We start from the raw sequence: 23,777 nt of genomic DNA, 5'->3' as shown, positions 1-23,777 counted from the left end.
AAAACGAACTCAATCCCTTCTATTCTTCCTCATTTGATATTCCATTTTAAGAGATGTCGTCATTTAGCACATTTCTTCTAAACAAATTCAAGTTTTAAAATGACAACCTTAAATGTGCTGCCCAGATGTGAAATGCAAGATATGAGATATATTCTGACCAGACTAGAGAAGAAATATCATCTTCTTTATTCTGGACACTACGCTTGTATTAACATAACCCCAGGCCAAACTAGTATAAATGCAGGCTAAGTAACAACATAAGCTTTTATTATTCTCTCTATTCACTAAAACCCTAGATTTTTTTCCAGATGATCTGTTAAGATAATGTGCAAATATGTTTAATCTTTTAAAACCAGAATTCAGGACTTTACATTCATCTTGTATTTAATTTCAGGTTGTTAGTTTTTGTTAAGTGACCAACCTACAAGAACTTTTAAAATCCAAATTCATTATGTGACCTTTATAATTCTAAGAAAATTGATAAGCTGAATTTCCACATCTTCATCAAAGGTGTTGATTAAAATAATAACTAAATAAAACCTTCTCCCAGGAGAAAGGTGATCCATTAATCACCTACCTTTGGAAGCAGATATTCAACCTCAACTCAACTAAATATATAACAACCTAGCCAAATTTCTCCATCTTGACTATAACAAAATAAGAAATATCTTGCAGGACTCCAATAAACTATCTCAACTAGTCTATTAGTCATGTGAAGTGTTCAGTTGGTTTTATATGTGCTCATAATGAACCAATGAAGACTCCCCTTTTGCTAAGAGTTTAAAATCATCTGTGCAAAACTTTCTCAGAATTGTGCCTTGAATTACCATCAGGTTCACAAGCCTATAACTTTCCAGGATCAACCTCCTTCCATATTTTGGGAAAAAAATCTCCTCTCTTCATTTGCCTGGCACCTCTCCTTCCTGTTTCTTCATATTACAAATGAAATCCATAATTGCTTCTCCAAGTGCTTTTGGCATTGTGTCACATAATTTAAGCCTTGAGAGTGAATTAATTTGAAGGATTGTGAGGCTCTCGTACTATCTTGCTACCCATCAGCTTTGTCTTAAGTATCATTGTTACATCCTTCCTAGTTTGACATTTGTTCCCTCTGATAAAGAAAACAGAATAAAGGAGTTAAGATTATACCACGTGCCTCAAGAATTTGTTGTTGTCCTTATTGCAAACACAGTTTTAAACAAAGGATATTTTTCTTAATCTGATTTATTTTCAGAATTTAGCCTTCCTGACACTCTTTTCACAGATCCATGACTCTTGGATATGTAGCCTCTCTTTTTCCCTGTGATGCAAGTCTTTTAAAAAGTTTTTGTTTCTACTAAAAGACTATACTACTATTATTATTATTATTATCACTATTATTATTATTATTTTGAGAGAGAATCCTACTCTGTTGCCCAGACTGGAGTGCAATGACACTATCTCGGTCCACTGCAACCTCCACCTCCCAGGTTCAAGTGATTCTCCTGCCTCAGCCTCCCGAGTAGCTGGGATTACAGGCACATAGCACCACACCTGGCTGGTAGAGATGGGGTTTCACCATGTTGGCCAGGCTGGTCTCAAACTCCTGACCTCAAGTGATCCACCCACCTCGGTCTCCCAAAGTGCTGGAATTACAGGCATGAGCCACTATGCTCAGCTATGCTTATTATTTTTAATAAAACAACCAGTAGTATATTAAGATAAAAATAAGAGGCTGGGCGTGGTGGCTCACTCCTGTAATCCCAGCACTTTGGGAGGCCAAGGCAGGTGGATCACGAGGTCAAGAGATAGAGACCATCCTGGCCAACATGGTGAAAACTGTCTCTACTAAAAATACAAAAATTAGATGGGTGTGGTGACGCGTGCCTGTAGTCCCAGCTACTTGGGAGGCTGAGGCAGGAGAATCACTCGAACCCGGGAAGTGGAGGTTGCAGTGAGCCGAGATTGTGCTACTGCACTCCAGCCTGGCGATAGAGCGAGACTCCATCTTAAAAAAAAAAACAAAAGAAAAGAAAAGAAAAAAAGTTCCCTCCCCCAGCTTCAATTCCATCTCCCAAAGACATGGTATTGATTTCAACATATGCATATCCTTTTCGAGCGAGTTTATTGAGCACCCCTGTAGAACCATAATCTTTTGTTTGCCTCTTCTTTTTTCTTCTTCATTGGGTTTTTATTCTTTATGAAGAATCACTGGAACCGGGAGTTTCTGGTCTCTGTTGAGTCATCTTTCCTCCATCAAGCTGTCAGATGTAGGCTCTCTGAACTTAGAGAAAATTCTTGAGTGAAGAGAAAATCACCAAGGTGCTTAAGGCTGCTTAGTCCCTAAAAGTAATCTGTTCTGTTGCACCATCTGCTGTGCCTTGGAAAGGAAAATCCTTTGGTCTTCAACATTAAATTCTTACAAACACCAAGTGTTTTTCCTTTATTGCCAAGAGTTTGGAGATTTGAAGCAAAAAGAAAGAAAAAATGTTCTTCAACTTTCTTTCCTGTTTCTTTCCTGTTTTAGCCAACTGGCTCTCAAGAAAAGACAGGGGGTGGGGAATCATCAAGTAATACTATAGCAAAACATACACACTAAAGTTTATAGAAGCAATGAAATTTCCAGCATTAATGCTCAGATTCCATTTGTGTATTCAGTCACTTACTGAAGCCTTTTATGCCTGGAGTACAACAGTTTAAAAAAAGGCATGGTTCCCTCCTGCAAGATTACAATAGTCTAGTGGGAAAATATGTAGGAGAAGAGCTTATTATGACATACGGTATTAAAAGTCACAGAAGACATTTAGATATAATGGGAATGTCTGTATTGTGAAAATACTCAAGAGTCAGAAGGATTTTACTGAAAGTTGAGTTGTAAAGGACAGGCAAGAGTTCTGAGAAGAGTTAGGAAAAGGAACTCTAGGAAGTCGATGGTCAGAAAAATCATTAGTCCCAGTGGGAATGCTCTCAAATACGGTCAATCTATGTGATTTCTCACAAGGACATAGGTATTTTTTTTCTTTTATTTTCATTCAAACACAAACAGGAAGAAAAAATAAATATGTCAATATGTTAATGTTAACTTTATTCACACAAAAGTCAATGGCATTTTTAGCTGTGCACACATCACTCCTGTTTCTACCTCCTTTATAATATTTAGCACATTCTAGAGTCCCTACACTATGTGAGTTGTGTATACATCTGCCTTCCCCACTGGTAGTCAAGCTTTAAGTCCAGAATAATAAATCCCTTCCTTATTTTTACAACTCTCACATTATCTAATTCCTAAATATGGGCTCAATAAATCCTATTGAACTCAAATGTTACCTGTCTACCATTGTGTACAGGCTCATCCATATTTAACCAAACCAAACCATCACCACCAACAACAAAAGGTTACTCACCAAGCAGTGGACAACACAGACATTTTTGGGATTCTGCAGTAGCCAGTTATACATATTCCGACACACAGCAAAAAGGTTGTGCAGACTGGGAGCCTGCCTAATGGGCCAACTGCATTCTGAGACCTAAGGGAACACAGCAAAAGGAAATTAATTCCTCCAGCAACTTCCTCTTCGTAAGCAGGTATCACACCAAACAACATCTTCTGGAAGTGATACCACATCCTCTCTTAATACAGGCAGGAACAGTGGGAACAGGGTCCAAATACATGAAGAAGAGGGTGTTTAACACAGCAATTTTTTAAATTAAAGAATTCTGTTTCAGTAAAGGTATGAAAACACATTTTGAAACACATTTTAAATTAAACTAGACCATTTCAAGCACATACTTGGATTTTTTTGATTCTGTGAGGTTACATAGAATTTCATTTCTGTTAAGCATAAAATGTTTTGACCTTCCCACAAATGTTTAATTATAGGGTTATAAGTCCTGCACCATCTCTGGTTTATCCCAGCTCTCGTGAAAACATGAAAAGTGCTACAGAGTAAGCCAAAGGCAGGCTTGTGCATGGATCTATTTTTTTTTTTTTTTTTTCTCTTTTAATCAAAGGATACAACTTACAGGGGAAACCCTTGGCATTTTCATTCACTTAACATGCATATTTTTTCACACATTATGGATCATCAACTAAATTACAGGAACACTGCTTGGCTCTGATCCATGCAACAATCATCTAAGACAGGTATTAATATAATCCCCATTTTGCAGATGAGAAAACTGACTCTCAGAGGTTACCCAGAGTCACAGTGCTGCTCAGTGCCAGCACTGCAGCCCAGATCTTCTGAATATAAATCATCATGTTACAACAGCACACTGGTTGACATTACCATTTGCCTCAAAATAGTGTTAAGGCATGATCCCCAGTTGATTACATATTTACTAATTTAGCTAAGAAACAACAAGGAGAAGCTTACAGTTGGACAAATTCATAACCTCTTTAAGCCTTTCTTTCTTCATAAAATGTGGTGAACATTACCTCTTAGGTAACTCACACAGCTGTGGATACTACATGAACATGTACTTTAAGAGCTTAGCTCAGTATCTGACACACCCAGAGTGATAATAAATGTCGGCAATTATTATTATTTTATCAGGTAACTGCCAATGCAAAGTGCTGCAGTCAGGATGGGCCATATTTGAAGAAAAATGAAGTCCTCCATGGTGAGAGTATAGACTGAAGGGCCAGATCATACAGTCTTTTTAAGGAGCTGGGAGAATATTTAAGGAGATCAACTCTCAGATCTACATTTCCAAAGATCTTTCAGGCTCCAGTATGGAGAATAGAAATGGATAACAAGAGCTTAAAGGTAGGGAGCCCAGTCAGGAGGTTGGTGAGGAGTATCAATAAGGGATGATGGTGGCTAAGGCTAGCTGAGTGGCAATGGGGTACAAACATACTTGAGGGACTCAGGAGATAGAGAGGTGGTGGGACACCTGGACATAAGACAGGTGATACATGGTGGCAGTGTGTGCATGTGGAGAGGTGTACTGAAGAGTGTGTCAGGGGAGGGAGAGGAAAGAGTTAAGCCTGAACTCCAGGTTTCCAGCTTGAATGGCTGGATAGAAGGACACAAGAAGTGCTATTTCCTGAGACAAAGAATTCTGGAGAAAGAAGAGGCTTCATACAGATGATGTCAGAATGTGCTCTGCAATCCCAAATGTCTCAAATTCCTTCTATTTGACCATGGGAAAGGGAGGCAGGAGGAATGTGTTTGATTAGCCCTTTTCTGGTAACCAGATAATAAATAATCAAAATATCACTGGGAAGTTATCTATGCTCTTGGTAGAGCTGACATCTAAAAGCAAACACATTGAGTTTCTCTCTCTGGGGCTGCCAAGAAAGCCCATTCTTTTTGGTTAATGTGTAACTTTTTTCTACAAGATGACCGTGGGGCAATGGCAGGAGACCTCCAGGTTACCCGCTTTCATATACCTTTGGGAGGGACAAGTATGGTTTATTAAACAAAGTATTTGAAATTTTTGGCATAGCTCCCAAACAGTCCAGGGTGATCTAGTACTGGCCTCTGTCAATTTAAACTCTATAATGGCTTGCCCCTTTTACCCAACATGATTCAGGGCTGTTTCTGGTCTAATCTTTACCCACATATATATTCCCCATTGATGTGTCTGTTTTCAAGGAATGGAAATGACTTACTGACTAAAAATACAGAATAACTGGGAATATACATTTTGCTGTCAGAGGAATCATAAAATGTATATTTGTACAAGCTCCTTTCTGTCTGCAATGTATTTTCTTCCCTTGGTAAACTCCAATTCATCTTTTAAAACCCACGTTCAAGATCCAATAGGCCTTACTGACATTTACTGAATATTTTACCTAACTGCTGCAGAATTTATATTCTTTTCATTAGCACATGGAACGTTTTCTAGAATAGACCATAGTCCACAAAACAAGTCTGTACAAATTCAAAAACATAGAAATTGGCCGGGTGCGGTGGCTCATGCCTGTAATCTCAACACTTTGGGAGGCCGAGGCAGGCAGATCACAAGGTCAGGAGTTCAAGAACAGCCTGGCCGACATAGTGAAACTCTGTCTCTACTAAAAATACAAAAAATTAGCTGGGCGTGGTGCCAGGCATCTGTAATCCCAGCTACTCGGGAGGCTGAGGCAGGAGAATCACTTGAACTTGGGAGGGGGAGGTTGCAGTGAGCCGAGATCACGCCATTGCACTCTAGCCCAGGCAACAGTGCGAGACTTCATCTCAAAAATAAATAAATAAATAAAATAGAAATCATACCAAGCATCTTCTCTGACTACAGTGGAATAAAACTTTACAACTAAATAACAAAAGGAACCTTGGAAAATACATAAACACATGGAAATTAAACAACATGCTGCTGAAGAACCAATGAGTCAATGAAGAAATTAGGAAAGAAATTTTAAAATTTCTTGAAACAAATTAAAATAGAAATATACAAAAACATATGGGATACAGCAAAAGAAGTACTAAGAGGAAAGTTTATAGCAATAAACACTGATATCAAAAAAGTAGAAAACTTCAAATTAACAACCTAACAATACATCTCAAGGAACTAGAAAAGGAAGAACAAACTAAAGCCAAAATTAATAGAAGGAAAGAAATAATAAAGACCAGAGCAAAAATTAAGAAAATTAAAATTAAAAAGAAAAAAGATAGACAACATAAAAAGTTGTTTTTTTGAAACAATACACAAAATCAATAAACCTCTAGGTAAGCTAAGAAAAAGAGAGAGAAGACCCAAATAAATAAAACCAGGAATGAAGGAGACATAACAACTGAGACCTCAGAAATACAAAGACTCATAAGAGATGGCAACTATGAACAACTATATACCAACAAATCAGAAAACTTAGAAGAAATGGATAAATGCCTGGACACATACAACCTACCTGCCTGACACTAAAACTAGAGAAGGATACAACAAAAAAAGAAAACTACAGGCCAGTATCACTGAAGAACACAGATACAAAAATCCTCAAACAAATACTTGCAAACCAAATGCAACAACACATGAAATAGATCGTTCACCATTATCAATGGAGAAATGGATAAATGCCTGGACACATACAACCTACCAAGATTGAACCATGAAGAAATAGAAAACCTCAACAAACCAGTAACAAGCAATGAGATTGAGGCTGTAATAAAAATTCTCCTATCAAAGAAAGGCCCAGGGCCTGATGGATTCACTGCTGAATTCTACCAAATATTTTAAAAATAACTAATATTAATCCTACTCAAACTATTTTTTTAAAAACTGGAAGAAGAAATACTTTTGAACTCATTCTACAAGGCCAGCATTGCCTGACACTAAAACTAGAGAAGGATACAACAAAAAAAGAAAACTACAGGCCAGTATCACTGAAGAACACAGATACAAAAATCCTCAAACAAATACTTGCAAACCAAATGCAACAACACATTAAATAGATCGTTCACCATTATCAATAAAGATTCACTTCATGGCCGGGCGTGGTGGCTTACGTCTGTAATCCCAGCACTTTGGGAGGCCGAGGCGGGCAGATTACGAGATCAGGAGGTCTAGACCATCCTGGCTAACATGGTGAAAGCCCGACTCTACTAAAAATACAAAAAAATTAGCCGGGCATGGTGGCGGGCACCTGTAGTCCCAGTTACTCGGGAGGCTGAGGCAGGAGAATGGCATGAACCTGGGAGGCGGAGCTTGCAGTGAGCCGAGATTGCATGACTGCACTCCAGCCTGGGTGACAGAGCAAGACTCGGTCTCCAAAAAAAAAAAAAAACAAGTTTCACTTCATGGGTAAAAGGATGGCTCAATATATGCAAATCAATAAATGTTATATACCACATTAATATAATCAAGAACAAAAAATATATGATTATTTCAATAGATGCTGAAAAAGTATATGATAAAATTCAACATCCCTTTATGATAAAAATCCTCATGAGGCCAGGCGTGGCAGCTCACGCCTATAATACTAGCACTTTGGGAGGTGAGATAGGCAGATTACTTGAGGTCATGAGTTTGAGACCAACCTGGCCAACATGGTGAAACCCCTGTCTCTACCAAAAATACAAAACTTAGCCAGGCATGGTGCCAGGTGCCTGTAATCCCAGCTACTTGGGAGGCTGAGGCAGGAGAACTGCTTGAATCCAGGAGGCGGAGGTTGCAGTGAGTCAAGATCGCAAAACTGCACTCCAGCCTGGGTGACACAGCAAAACTCCGTCTCAAAAAAAAAAAAAAAAAAAAAAAAAATCCTCATGAAAATAGATATAGAAGGAACATACCTCAAAATAATAATGGTCATCTATGACAAATCCATGGCTAACATCGTACTAAATGGGGGAAAATTGAAGGCCTTTCCTCTAAAGAATGGAGCACGACAAGGATACCTGCTTTTACCACTATTATTCAACATAATACTGAAAGTCCTGGCCAGAGCAATTAGGCAAAAAAAGAAAAAAAGGACATCTAAATTGGAAAGGAAGAAGTCAGATTACCCTTGTTCAAACTCAACATGATCTTATGGCTAGAAAAACCTAAACACCACCAAAAAAACTGTTGGAACTGGCAAATGAATTCAGTAAAGTTGCAGAATACAAAACCAACATGCGTAAATCAACAGCATCCATATGTGCTAACAGCCAACAATCTGAAAAAGAAATCAAGAAACCAATGCCATTTCCAATAGCTACAAAAAAATATAAAATACCTGGGAATCAATCTAACCAAAAAAGTGAAAGATCTACACAAGAAGAACTATAAAACTGGAAGAAATAGAAGAGGACACAAAAAAAGAAAAGGTATTCCATGCTCATGGATTAGAAGAAATAATATTGTTAAAATGGCAATACTACCCAAAGCAATATACAGATCCAATGCAATCTCTATCAAAATACCGATGACATCCTTCACAGAAATTTAAAAAAAAAAAAAAAACCTAAAATGTATATGGAACCACAAAAGACTCCAAATAGCCAAAGCCACCCTGAGCAAAAAGAACAAAGTGAGAGGCATCACATTATCTGACTTTAAAGTTTATTATAAAGCTACCATAACCAAGACAGCATGGTACTAGCATAAAAACAAGCACATGAACTAATGGAACAAAATAGAGAACCCAGATATAAATCCACACATTTACCACCAATTCATCTTTGACAAAGATGCCAAGAACTTGCAGTGGGGAGAGGACAGTCTTTTCCATAGATGGTGCTAGGAAAAGTGGGTAACTATATGCAGAAAAATGAAAATAGACCTATATATCTCACTATATACAAAAATCAAATCAAAATGTATTAAAAACTTGAATCCAAAACCTGAAAATATAAAACGACTAGAAGAAAACATTAGAGAAATGTTCCAGGACATTGATCTGGACAGAAATTTCTTGTGGAAGACCTCAAAAGCACAGGCAACCAAAGCAAAAATACACAGTTGGGACTATATGAAGCTAAAAAGCTTCTGCAAAGCAAAGCAAACAATCAATGAAGTGAAAAGACAACCCACTGAATGGCAAAAAATACTTGTGAACTATTCATTTGACAAGAAATTAATAACCAGAATATATAAGGAGCTCAAACAACTCAATAGTAAAAAAAAAAAAATTAAAAACTGGGCAAAAGAGTTGAACAGAATTAACAGATCTTCAAAAGAAGACATAGATGGCACACAGTTGTATGAAAAAATGTCCAACATCACCAATCAGAGAAATGCAAATCAAAATCACAATATAGTGTCATCTCATTTCAGTTAAAATAGTTTGTATCAAAAAGGCAGGTAATACCAGATACTGGTGAAAATGTGGAGGAAAGGGAACTCTCATACACTGTTGGTGGGAATGTAAATTAGTACAATCACTCTGGAGAACAGTATGAAGGTTCCATATGACCCAGCAATTCCACTACTGGGTATATATCCAAAAGAAAGGAAATCAATATATCGAAGATAAAGCTGCACTCCCATGTTTACTGCAGCACTATTCACAATAGCCAAAATATGGAATCAACCTAAGTGCCTACCAATGGATGAATGGATAAATAAAATGTGGTATACATACACAATGAAATATTATTCACATAAAAAAGAATGAAATCCTGTCATTTGCAGCAACAGGGATGGAACTGGAGGCGATTATAAGTGAAATAATCCAAGCACAGAAAGAGAAATATTGCATGTTTTTTACTCATATGCAGAAACTAAAAATGTGGATCTCATGAAGATAAACATAGATAGTAGTTAACAGAGGCCAGGAAGGGGAGTGGGACGGGATTCGAAGGAGGAAAAAATAATATAAATGTAATTAAACTGTACACTTAAAATGGTTAAAATGGTACATTATATATGCATATTTAACTCAAATGTTTAAAAAACAAACAAAAAAAAAGTTCAAGTGCTCTCTTGTCTCTAACCGCTTCTCTAATACTCACAGAAACGCTTAGTCATCTTTATACTCAAGCCCCTGTTTATTTTCATCTATTACAGCTTTTTTCAGTAGAGCAACATGGTTAAGTCCACAGGCTGGATTTTCACTCTGGATTTACCATTTACTACTTGATTAACCTTAAGCAACTTACTAACCTCTCCAGGCCTCAATTATCTAGTGTGTAAAGTGTAAATGAGCATTGTAGGATTGTTGTCAGAATTAAGTAGCACAACATAAACACAGTAAATGCCAGCTTGTGGTCAAGCAGTACTGAATAAACTGCTTATATCTGTCTCCCCTTCTAGACACCGAGCTCCATGAGAAGAGAGACCATAACTTACTCATTTTTGTAACCCCAGTGTCCACTGTGCATGTGTTGCTCATATGGTAGATGCTCAGCAGGTACTTGCTGAGTGAATGAATGAGTGAAAGAATAAAGGAATGAACCCCATTTGGCAATCTAGTTTTATAATAAGATTTGTCCACATGTACCATATCTTGAGGAGGGAACAGGTGAACCCATTTTATTGGGTTTTTTCAGACTCTAACAGAATGAAAGTATAGAAAATTTATTGCCCCAGCAATATTTTTGAAGGTTTTAAAAACTGGCTATTACACACACACACACACACACACACACACACACACACCCCAAATGTTAATATCTGTAATGAGTCTCAGCTAAAAGTTGGCTAAATTATTCTTAGCACAATAGGCAAATAGCTCCAGAATCATTAACTCAATCAAGTAAATAATATTAATTTAAAGTACTCCATAATTATATATTTACTTGATATATAATTATACACCATTAAGCAAACATACAATTAGAATTTTTTAAAAGCATGTGCTCTGTCTAAAAGGGGAAACCACTAAGGCATAAACAAAACCAACAAAATAAAAAAGGAATTCAATCACTGCAAGCTATTTTTGTAGCTCTCTGGAGTTCACAGCTTCATGCAGTAACTGACACTTCACAATGCTGTCTCCAGTTTTCCTGAACACCTTGAACACCTCCTGGGTTTGCTTAGCATCAGAGGACACCATACAGATTACAGGGCTGCCATGATACCACCCAGTGGGAAAAAGAGGCCAAATCATCGCCAGGGCTGAATACCATTCAATTTTCATCTCTCCATCATCCCTAGCCCAAGACAGGACGGGCAGAAGCAGCCATTCACTAAGCATAGGAATGAAAGCTTCTACAGAGAGTATGACTTAATTGCCACATGTAGTGTTTTATGAATCACGCACCATTTTTGGAGGATGCGGATAATTCAGTCAATCATTTATTGTGGCATTTTATTATTACCAATGTTAATCATAGCTACTACTAACTGAATGATGACTCTAAGCAAGACACTGCTATCAAATTTATTCCTTACAACAAACCTACAAAAAAAACATTTAAGAATGCTTGTGAGATAGGCGCTCTCTTATTGGCATATCCATTTTACACAGGAGAAAAACGAGTCCAAAGAGAGGTAAAAGTGACTTGCCCAGGAAGAAGAACAGCTGAGATGTGAAGCCAGGATAATTTTTAAAGTCTAAAGTTTGTATACACTATACAGCTTCATCTCAGTTTTAAAAAATAAAATTTGTGCACTCTCCATTATACTACATTGTCTGATGACTGATAACAATAACTCCACCTTGCATTTGTAGAGTGGTTACAGCTTCAAGTGATGGCTGTATTTTACCAGGGTTAAGACATTCAATTCATGGAAGGCTTCATAACTAGAATGTGGGAGTCTCTGGTCCTCTGGCCCCCAGGCCAGGGATTGTTTTTTTCACTCCAGTTATTTCCTGTCATGACACTGAGGCATGGTGGCAGAGTGAGAGATGAAGTATGAGCTATAAAGTTCCTCCACTCCAGCCAATCTCCCACCAACCTCCCACCAATGCAGAAGCAACTGGGAGCTGTGGTGACCTCTTCAGTGTGCTCTGGAAGAAAAAGGAGTAAAAACATTGACCTTCAATCATGAGTCCTTTAAGACACCACGTTGATAATACATTTTCCAAAAATCAAATTGTTCCCAAAGGGAAAGAAATCCTACAAAATTATGTCATTCAGAAATAGTTGGCCAGGCGCGGTGGCTCAAGCCTGTAATCCCAGCACTTTGGGAGGCCGAGACGGGCGGATCACGAGGTCAGGAGATCGAGACCATCCTGGCTAACACGGTGAAACCCCGTCTCTACTAAAAAAAAAATACAAAAAAACTAGCCGGGCGAGGTGGCAGGCGCCTGTAGTCCCAGCTGCTCGGGAGGCTGAGGCAGGAGAATGGCGTAAACCCGGGAGGCGGAGCTTGCAGTGAGCTGAGATCCGGCCACTGCACTCCAGCCTGGGCGACAGAGCGAGACTCCGTCTCAAAAAAAAAAAAAAAAAGAAAGAAAGAAAAAGAAATAGTTAAGAGGGCAGAGTCTAAAAGAACCAGCTGGGCTGCAGATTTCTTTGCTCCTAGAAGGACTCCGTCACCGTACTGTCCTTCCTGGGTGGACAGTGGAAGGAGGAGAGACAAAGTGGCCCTAGAATAAATAGCATTAATCAGAACTTAAGAACTTTGGAGCCAGGTTAGACTTGTTGTCCATTCATCCAGCTTTCCATTTATTGCCAACAGTAATGCCAAGAAATGTGTAAAGGTTCCTGATATTCTGGGGCACAGCTATAAATCTTCGATGCAGAAACCAAACCAGTATATACACCCATACACACACATAGGCATGGAGTGGACGGGAGCAGTGTTTATGTTGGGATGATGAGAAAGGTTTAAGTATAGATAGTCGTGTTGGTTACACAACATTTGGGAATGTAATTAATGCCACTGAAATTGTATGCTACAAGTGGTTACAATGATAAGTTTATGTTATGTATATTTTACCACAATAATTTTTTTAAAGGATGGGAAACAGATGGTTAAGCTCTCTGAAGCCCTCCTATAGATCTACAAACACCGAGGAGTCATTATGAATATCTGGTTTGACTGATGCATCTTGTTGGTCTCCAGGACTTCATTGTCAGCATCAGTACTCTTATTTCCTCAAGGTGGATATTGGCTATAAAGAGTAAAAAAAAAAATGTAAAAATAAAAACACCTGAGGTTCAATACCTCCTTTGCAGTCCTGAACAGGTATTCTAGTACTTTGCTTTTGAATGCTGGGCTATGTGCTATGCATTCTTTTGAGTTGTAGCCTCTGCTAAACTGAGACTAAACAAAGTCCTATTTTAACATCCTGTGACATATGCAAATAAGTAATAGAAAAATGAGGAAAATAGTATTGATTATTTCATACAATTCCTGTCAACCAATGTGGCTTCTAAGCATAAAAGTGAATCAAAATACAGAATGACAACTCTCAGCAAAGTAAAATCTTCCTGGAAACAGCCTGTCTTTGCCAACATCACTACCTACATCCTCAAATGCAGGTTTGAACATATACAAACAATCACATAGTCATCATGTAAAGTGACTGAATTCAGGTTTCAAGGCACAGAGGTGTATGATGTGGGCAGATCCAGACTCCTACGAGTTTATAAATAAAAAATTCCTATGAGTTTATATACCCTTATGAATCTAAAAATAAAACCAGTTCCATGTCCGGTATTTATGGTAGACTCTACCATCAACACTTATTAAAATAAGGTTTAATTTCAGACCTAGCACTCCACAGAACTGGAAAGAGTAAGAAATGGTTCTAGTCCTCATGAATTGAAAGGTAAAAACAAAGAAAACTTTTCTAAATCATGCAACAATGAGATGCAAATCCATTAACAGTGTTAGTGCTGGGGAAAGAAAGGTCTAGGAGTTTGAAAAGAGATGTAGGCAAATCAAAAACAAAGGTAAGATGGAAATACTATGGCTTTGGGACTGCCTCCCTGAGATGCAACTAAGGGTAAAGGAGACAGGTCAGAGGATCCACTTCCATTCTGCCAAATTCTAGGACTATCTAGGAAGAGCTAAAGATGTAGTGCAATCCTGTGTTTTAGGAGAAATAATTGGAAAAGCCTCATGGCATGTGGAAATCTTCTCCTTAGCAAAATTAGGCTAATAAAGAAGAAGATGGGCTGGGGGTGGTGGCTCACACCTATAATCCCAGCAATTTTGGAGGCTGAGGCAGGTGGATCACTTAAGGCCAGGAGTTCGAGACCAGCCTGGCCAACATGGCAAAATCGTCTCCACTAAATATACAAAAATTAGCTAGGCATAGTGGCCATAGCTGGGCACAAAAATTAGCTGGGCATCTGTAATCCCAGCTACTTAGGTGACTGAGGTACACGAATCACTTGAATCCAGGAGGTGGAGGTTGTAGTGAGCCAAGATCATGCCATTGCACTCCAGCCTGGGCAACTAAGTGAGGCTCTTTTGGAAGGGAAATGGAGGGGAGGGGAGGAGAGGGGAGGGAGAGCAGGAGGAGGAGGAGGAGGAGGAGGAAGAGGAGGAGGAGGAAGAAGGAGAAGGAGAGAGAGGGAGGAGGAGGATGGGGAGAGGGAGGGAGGGGGAGGAAGGAGGAAAGGAGAAGAAGGAGGAGGAGAAGGAGGAAGAGGAGGAGGAGGAGGGGAGGAGGAGGAGGAAGAAGAAGAAGAAGGAAAGGAAAGAAAGAAAGAAAGAAAGAAAGAAAGAAAGAAAGAAAGAAAGAAAGAAAGAAAGAAAGAAAGAAAGAAAGAAAGAAAGAAAGAAAGAAAGAGAGAAAGAAAGAAAGAGAAGGCAGGCAGGAAGGCAAGCAAGCAAGCAAGCAAGCAAGCAAGCAAGCAAGCAAGAAAGGAAGGAAGGAAGGAAGGAAGGAAGGAAGGAAGGAAGGAAGGAAGGAGAGAGAGAGAGAAAGAGGAGCCAAGGGGAAGGGAGGGGAGGGCAGGGGGGGGGAGAGATGAAGGATGTATGACACGGGTGGCTTTTAAGGGAGAAACAGTAGCTCATGCAAGGAGATTGTGTGTGTCTGTGTGCACATGAGCACATGCATATCCCTGGTTGGAGCATATGGTTTTGGGTCAATGAAGAACGGTAAAAGATGAAGTTAGAGAAGCAGATAGAGGCTAGATCATCAAAAGCCTCACAAGATATTTTACGATTTGTATAGGCAAGAAATGGCCCCACTCCTCTGACCTATATAAGCCTTTCTCCTGCTCTAAGGTCCAGCTGTCACTGGTGTCTCCCTTTACTAATCTCTCTTGGCAGGTATTGTAAATATTATTTGTACTTATATTTAGAATGTCCTGGGTTCTCTCGCCAACTAGGCTTAGGTGTCTCGAGAACACAAACCAAGTATTTATTTTATATCTATAGTGTTTAACAATTCTTTGCACATTCATGCTTTTAAAAAACATTGATTATCTATGTCAGCCACTGTTCTAGGTATCAAAAAAAAAAGCTCCCTCCTCTTCTAGGGCAAGTAAGAGCAGCCCAGGGTAGAGATTAAATATGTAATCTCTGATTCCTTTGGTAAACCATTAAGTCCAGTCACAAAATCTTTAGGTACACTGATGGATGCCTTTCATTAAAAACATCTTTACAGAGAGTGCCTTTTATAAATATTATACAAAGTGACATATTTATATGTAAAAATGCTTCTATAATGGTATTAAATCTTTATTTACTTTCAGAGGAAAAATGCTCCAGATTATCACAGATCTTTCAAGGTCAAATAAAATTTCTATGAAATATTGCATAGGATGTTCCACAGTCCTTAAATTATGAAAATAATGGCACTGACTTAACCTCCAAACAAGAAAAATAATTCAAAAGATTTGCCTTACATTAAGAACAAAATATCTATCCACATTTTTGTTTGATGTTAATTCACTTGTTCTGAATTAGCTAATAGATGGAGTAAGAGTTGGAAGGTTATTTTATTACAGAAGATTTTAAAGAGATGCATTTAAAATCTTCATTATAGAATGGCAATTTAGATCAAACCACTTCAGAATGGCATTATCAGTGCTTTATCAAAGAGTGGTCCCCACAGCAACATCAGGAGCAGCCCCCAGGAAGCTGTTAGAAATGCAGATTCGTATGCCTCCCTTGTCCTTCTGAATCAGAAGTCTCCAAGTGATTCTGATGCACACCAAAATTTGAGACTGTTCTCAGAACACGCTGAAAAAGAGGTCCTTAAAACTCTCCCATATCTTATTGAATCTTAGGGCAGGAAGGAGCCTTACAAAGCATGTATACCAATTTTCTTGGGTGTTTTACAGATCTGGAAACTGAGGCCCAGAGATTACCAATGGTAACTGGAATTTGGAACAAAGTGTGTGTTCCAGCATCAAAGCTGAGATCCTAGATACACAGCATTGTCAACCAGCTATCATTTTTCATACTTGATATCAAGTTTCCCTTTTAAAGGATCCATGCATAGAAAGTCCATTCTATTTATTAATAGACCCAAATGAAGTTGCAGAACCAATCATATGTAAAGGCTAAGTCAAAAATATTTAGAGATGTTCTTGAGAGGGGGAAAAAAATGCCTTTTTTTAGTAAGTCAGAATTCAGTGGCCAGAAATATCAGGCTCGATATCAGATTCAAACCTAAGCCAATTCTCAGTTCCTTAACCAGGCTGAAACTAGGAATGTTTACCTGCCTAGTTCAAAAAACTTCTTAAAATATATTAATAGAAAGACGTTCCCATTAATACTTGTTGGTACTGTTCTATCCACACTGCCTCATCTTGATACCAAGTAGCAATAAAGAAGAGTCAAAGGCATAAGTAGTGTATCAGCATGAAGGCAGCCAATTGCGCTAGCAGCAGTTCAACCTCCAACTTAAGCCTCATGAACAATGTGCCATGGAACAACCAGGCACCAACAGACTTGAGACCCCAGCTTCAATGGTATTTCATTGACAGATACACTTTCCTGTAAGTATCCTCACCCAAGGAAAATCTTTAGGCTATCTCATAGCAGTCTAATAAATATTTTGTGGACAGAAGTGTCCAGAGTGTATGGTTTTTCAGCTTCAGATGCCTAAGGGCATATGCTTTAAGGTTATCTCTGAGGACGAAAAACACCATCACGTCTTCAACAGTATGATCTCAGGGCTAAAAATCCTTACCCGGCTGTGAAACTTGGCAGTTCGATAAGACTTAGGTGACAGATTGTATACTGTGTAGTGGTCAAGATGTCTGGAATCCAAAAAGCTTCGAATGTCATCAACCTGATTCCTGAATCCTATGTCAACATTGTCCAGAGGAAAGGACATCACTAGGAGAGAGATCACAAAGAAAGAAAACAGGTTAAATGTTTAGGTCTGCTGTAATGATGGGCAGCAACTGGAAGCTGAGCCAAAGCACTGTTAATAAACATGAGAAACTTACCAATAATTCTGGAGGTAACATAAGTGAAGTCTAAATCTCCCTTTGTGTAGCTAAAAGCAAGACAAAAATGGGCACTCATTAAAATGATCCAAATATGCCAAGATTTCTCTCTCTCAATCACTTGCGCATATGAACTGGGACACTGCTGTCTAGGGGGCAAGTTTTGACTCCCCTCCAGCCCTTCTCTCTAACAAGGAAGAATCACTGAGAAAAGACAGCCCATGACCTCAGGGGAATAAATATGCCACTCCAACTGGTGCATTCTAATGCCCTTGTAGATGCCACTTCATGATCTGAATCAATCTCAGAATAGAAACCTCTGCTTATTTATCAACACCAATTGTTCTAGCCTCTTTGCCTACATGGAAATATCTTCCATAATTGTAAGTGGCTAAGGCGTAGGGGAAGAAGTGGTTGAGAAAAAATAAATGACACCATTTTTCTGCCTACCAGACCCTGGTTGAGAATCAGAGGTAAGAGTAGTTTTATCTTTTAACAAAGATTAAAATTTTGATTAATATATTGGACTTGACATTTGAATTTCTGATTTAGAACTGCATATTATAACTCAAAGTGACCCTAGAATTTTCTAATACTTAATAATAAAAAATAACTCCTATGACCTGCTTATAAGAATTTTCATACACTGGAAGCATAGAAAACTTCTCTCACTGAATAAATGTTAAAGGGCTAGTAGGATACAAAAACAAAGTTCTGATTTGATTACAATCCATAGGTAACACTTATTCAGATTGCATGTATATTTTAATCTCATTTAATCCCTAAACAACCCAAAGACACAAATCCTGTCAGGGTATTTTTAAAAAGCTCAAAAAAAGCTCAGAGAGGTTAATTAATTTGTCTGAGGGCTCCTAGTTAACAAGGGCAGATATTGCATTAGAACCCAAGATGTTTGATTGTAAAGACAGGGAGGGCAACTGTTATGCTCTAATGTGGCAATGAACTGAGTCCTCCCAGTCTGTGATTATAGCTTCTAAAGGACTTAACTTTATGTCTTCAATGACATTTCTCAGTTGATCAGATCCCATAAAATTACATCCCAAAATTGACACTCTTTGAGCCAGACAAGTAGACAGCAGGTAACCAGATCCTTTGAGAGCATAGGGATCCACTAAATTAACGGGGAAGAATGTGCGTACCTGGTCACAGATTGTATCACTCTAGAAGATGTGTCTTTGAGGGTGTCTTTCAAGTTGTCCTTTAGGTTACTAAAGAGCCTCCCTGCACCTCCTTTTACCATGTCAAAGAGACCTCCCCCATAGCTGGGCTCCATGTCTGGAGATGAGGCACCTGCCAAAAACAAAAACAAACAAACAAACAAAAAAATGATGATGGCAGAGAATCCATGGAAAACCAATCCCTCTTCATTCTTAAAACATATACAGACTGTCTTTAAGAGTCTGGGACAGATATTCCTGGAAATTGTGTCCCGCTCTCAGAACTTATAGACTCTGAGTTATAGCATTGCTACTGGTTCTCAGGGGAGACCCAGGTCAGTCCTTCACTGAGTCCCAGGTACAGAAACCTCCAATACTGCTGCCACTGGCCATGTGTGACAGTTGAGCACCTGAAATATGGCTAGTCTCAACTAAAATGTGCAGTAAATATAAAACACACAACATATTTCAAAGACTTGGTGCAAAAAAAAAAGAATATAAAGTATCTCAATATTTTTATACTGATTACATGTTGAAATAATAATTTAGATATACTGAATTAAATAAATGATACCTTTAAAATCAATTTCACCTGCTCCTTTTTACCTGTTTAGTGTGGATACTGGAAATTTTTAAACTACATATGTGGCCTTTATTGTACTACATTTGGACAGTGCTGCTCCAGAGAGACTGCTGAGGAAAGCAGTAGTCAACTTCAGTGAGTTGAGGGCACTCCTCTGCCCTTTGATGAAGCTGACTATATTAGAAATCCCATTCCATGGCTGTCCCTTAAAGCACTGGTTCACTTCTATCATGAAAAACACCTTCTGAAGGGGCTTTAGTACAGCTTTTAGGCCTTAGGATGCAAGGTGGCCATTAGTGCTATCTGTCAAATAATTCAGGTTCTCTTCCCTTATAGCTTCTTAAAATTGTGCTTTTTGGCCCCTTGTGCTTAGCTCCAGTCCAGGGTTTCTCAATCTCAGCACTATTGACATTTTAGGCCAAATACTTCTTTGTTGTGTGTGTGTTGAGGGGGCTGTCCCTGTGCACTGTAGGGTGTTGAGTAGCATTCTTGGCCTCTATTCATTAGATGCCAGTAGTACCTGCCCCAACCCCCACTCCACCTCTGAGTTGTGACAATAAAAAATGTCTCCAGAGACTGGCAAATATCCCCTAGTGGGGGCAAAATTATCCCTGGTTGAAAACCACTGCTCCAGCCTATGATGTGTGAGGGGAAGTGCTGTGTATCACAGTGTATGTTGTGCATCACTTCCAGGGTACATTTAACTGTTAATGTGATATTCTCCGTAGTTTCTCTCTCTCTCTCTATTTCTCTCTCCTCTCTCTCTCTCTCTCTCTCTCTCTCTCTGTAACTCTGTATCTCTGTATCTCTCTCCCTTTGCCATAGCAACTGGCAAGGTTGGAGACTGTGGCTGCTGGACTTCTGGGTCCCAGAGACAGGAGCTATGTGGCAAATGACCTTTGATGACCCAGGTGACCTTTGATGAATATTTGGTATGAGTAAGTAATATGGTTTGGTTCTGTGTCCCCACTCAAATCTCATCTCAAGTTGTAATCTCCAAGTGTCAGGGGAGGGACTTGGTGGGAAGTGATTGGATCATGGAAGCGGATTTTCCCCATGCTGTTCTCATGACAGTGAAAGATCTGATGGTTTTAAAATGTGGCACTTCCCCCTTTGCTCACTTTCTCTCTCCTGCCATCATGTAAGATGTGACTTGCTTCCTCTTTACCCTCTGTCATGGTTGTAAGTTTCCTGAGGCCTCTCCAGTCATGCGGAACTGTGAGTCAATTAAACTTCTTTTCTTTATAAATTACTGAGTCTCAGGTAGTTCTTTAAAGCAGCGTGAAAACAGATGAATACAGTAAGAAACACCTGTTTGTTAATAGAGGCCACCGATCTTTTGGGAATGTTCATAACCAAAGCACAACCTAACCTATGCAGGCTGATACAGGAAGGAAGCAGGAATCTGTGTTGAGGAGGTGGCTAATGTGAACAGTGGCCAGGTAGGGCTTTAAGGCCTAGCAGTCAAGAGCATGAGTCATTCTCACCTGGGTTCCTGCCCAGCTTTGCTACGCCTAGCTGTGTGACCCTGGAAGTCAGTCTTTATAAATCTCTTTCTTTCCAGCTGTAAAATAGGGATAAAAATTGTGCCTACTCCATAGGGAAAGATTAAATAAGTACATATAAAGCTGTTGGCATGGTACCTAATAAATCTAGGGGTCAAGAGAATGTAGCTAAACTCTATTATGCCACATCCTGAAATTCCTGTATTGGTGGTATTTTTAATCTTTGTTCACTTTCCAACTATATGATGACAAAAGACAAGAATGGCATCTATTCTTTTTTTAAAATTGCAATATATAAGATTTTCAAAATAAATATTAATAAAAATATTCATGTAATAGGCACTATAATTGCTAACATATATAAAACTTACTATCTAGTAGGTATTTTTCTAAGCATTTTATCTATATTCACTCATTTAATCCTCATAGCATCCCTATGAAACAGATAATATCATTATTCCTATGTTATAGATCAGAAAACCGAGGCACAGAGGTTAGGAAACTTGTCTAAGGGCATACAAGCTAGTGAATATTTACTAGCAGAGTTGAGATTGAGCCCCAGGCAACCCTTCCAATCACATCCCTCTTTCTTCTCCTAATATCAGCCTGAATTTTATATTTATCATTCCAATTAATTTCTTCAAACTTGTATTACATATGTTCGTATCCACAAAAAATATATTAATATTATTTTCCAAGATTTCAAGCTGTACATAAATGGTTTTCTATTTGAATAATTTTACAACTTTATTTTTTTCACTTACTTTTGTTTAAAATTCATCTATGCTGGTACCAAATGCAGCTTTAGCTCCATTAATGTGTATATCAATTACCCCACTGATGGACACGTAGGCTATTTGTTAGAATAAGCAACACAGTGAGGAACACATCACTTTGATAACATACACAAGACTCTCTCTAGATTATACCTACAAGCAGAATTGGCCAGTAAATAAGGTATGTGCATGTTCATATATCTAGATATTGACAAATCATTCTCCAAAGCAGTCACAGCAGTTTAAATTCCTACAACTAGTACATATGTGTTCCTTCACTCTATATTCTCCTTAACACTTAGTATTGTCAGACTTCTACATTTTTACCACTTTGTCAAGTATAAATAAGTATCTTACTTTGGTCCTATTTTGGTAATTTCCCTGATTACTAGTGAGGTGAAGTATCTTTTATTATGTTTACTAGCCAGGTGACTGTTCTTTCAATCGTATTTCAGGTACCTACTACACTCCTACATGCCATTTAGGTGTTCATACATATATATAAAAATACATGTTGACTGTCCTGTTCTTCCATCCTGATCTTAAGAGCTATTGATACCTAACAGATGTCTAAGTCACCATTAGACATCTATTAGAAAATGAGGCTCTGTTAGAAATTGCAAAGAACATTGAGTACTGGTAAACAAAAAAATGAATGGACATATGAACAAACATTAATCATTTCTATCACTAACTGAGCTCTCCAGTGCAACAGGAACTGTGCCCAGACCTTTATGATAGTACAGTTTCATATAGCGGGAGAGTGGAAGTGGTTATTATCCCCAGTTTACAGATGAAGCAACAGAAGCTCAAAGAAGGAAAGTAACTCACCAAAGAGTCCAGTTAACAAGTGGAAGAGTCAGCAATTCAAACCCAGATCTGTGCAATTCCAAAGCCTTGCTAATCTACCATTTCACACTATTCTACAGCTCCACTCAGCTCAGGATTCCAACAACTATAATCAAGATGAGCCTTACCTGCCTATACACAACTGCCTCTCTCCTACTCCCTGCTCTCCTCCATCTCCCACCCACACACCTTTCATCTGGCTGCTCTCAGCGGCAGATGTCCCCACAATAAGCACCCTCATAAATCACTGTATGCCAGGCAAACCAAGCCAATCTCATTACGCAGGCAGCCGAGCCTCTGTCTCCCCTACCGCTTCACAGCCCTGAATAAAAGGCCAGGAACAGGTCTAATGGGCAGCTCCACAGACTAGGGCTAGTGTTACAAATCTGAGAATGCTCTCTTGTGTCCTGTTTCATATGAAATAGAGCACGTTATTTCCCTGTAAACACACCCCCCCATGTAAAAATCTGTATTGTGTTTTTGTTTTAAATATAGTGAGGACAGAGCAGCATAAAATGTTTATAATTCTCCCATTTCCATCCCTGTAACATTTTCATGTGTTCAGTTTGAACACCCCTTTGATATATAACTGTTTAAGAGATGATACCAAATAGACTGGATGTCTCTTCAGCTCTCAATTTTATGCTGGAACAGAACTACAAGGCATAATAAATATCCTTGATTATCTAAAAATCAGACTCTCACCATCCCTCAGGCTGCATGCTCTGCTCATTAGAGCTTTGGAATGCCGTAGAAATCAGAACAACTTGCCAGAGTCCATCTGTAACCTTCATATATTCAAACTGTATGTTGAACTGGCCAGGACACACAAAAAAGAAGAGGGGCATTATTTGACGTTGCTGTACTGGTTCTTTTAGGTAGATATTCTGGCTTTCCCTGATGAGCCACATAAGTGCCAAAAGTGCAGATCCTGCAAGTATTTTAGCCTAAGCTAGTTGAAAGAAAGGGCAGAGAGGTTTCAAAACATGGCACAACGAAGAATAAAATGGTGCAATGAGAAAGAAATGCAGAAGAAAAACAATGACCACAGTAGATCAAGGGGTAACAAACTGGATCCCATGGGCCGGATCCAGTCCATGGCCTGTTTTTGTACAGTCTGTGAAATAACAATGGCTTTTACATTTTTAAATGATTGAATAAAGGTCAAAAGAGGAATGATGTTTCATAACATGAAACTGATATGAGGGTCAAATTTCAATGTCCAGAAGTAAAGT

At 38.7% G+C, this 23,777-nt stretch overlaps 1 protein-coding gene across 4 annotated transcripts in view; it reads right to left on the bottom strand.

The window, feature by feature from the left end:
• DNAJC6 (DnaJ heat shock protein family (Hsp40) member C6) overlaps positions 1 to 23,777 on the bottom strand; it is a 157,482-nt gene that overhangs the window by 32,780 nt on the left and 100,925 nt on the right. For all 4 annotated transcript variants that reach the window (XM_050758981.1, XM_050759071.1, XM_050758907.1 and 1 more), the window contains exons 2-5: positions 18,812 to 18,962; positions 17,652 to 17,701; positions 17,390 to 17,538; positions 3,384 to 3,506 (exon numbers count right to left, since the gene is read on the bottom strand). In XM_050758981.1, the coding sequence (XP_050614938.1) occupies positions 3,384 to 3,506; positions 17,390 to 17,538; positions 17,652 to 17,701; positions 18,812 to 18,962 (473 nt within the window). The remainder of the gene's footprint in view (positions 1 to 3,383; positions 3,507 to 17,389; positions 17,539 to 17,651; positions 17,702 to 18,811; positions 18,963 to 23,777) is intronic.

The sequence above is a fragment of the Macaca thibetana genome, chromosome 1 (assembly GCF_024542745.1).
Source record: "Macaca thibetana thibetana isolate TM-01 chromosome 1, ASM2454274v1, whole genome shotgun sequence".
Classification (NCBI taxonomy): Eukaryota; Metazoa; Chordata; class Mammalia; order Primates; family Cercopithecidae; genus Macaca; species Macaca thibetana.
This window is presented reverse-complemented; position numbering and strand designations above follow the sequence as displayed.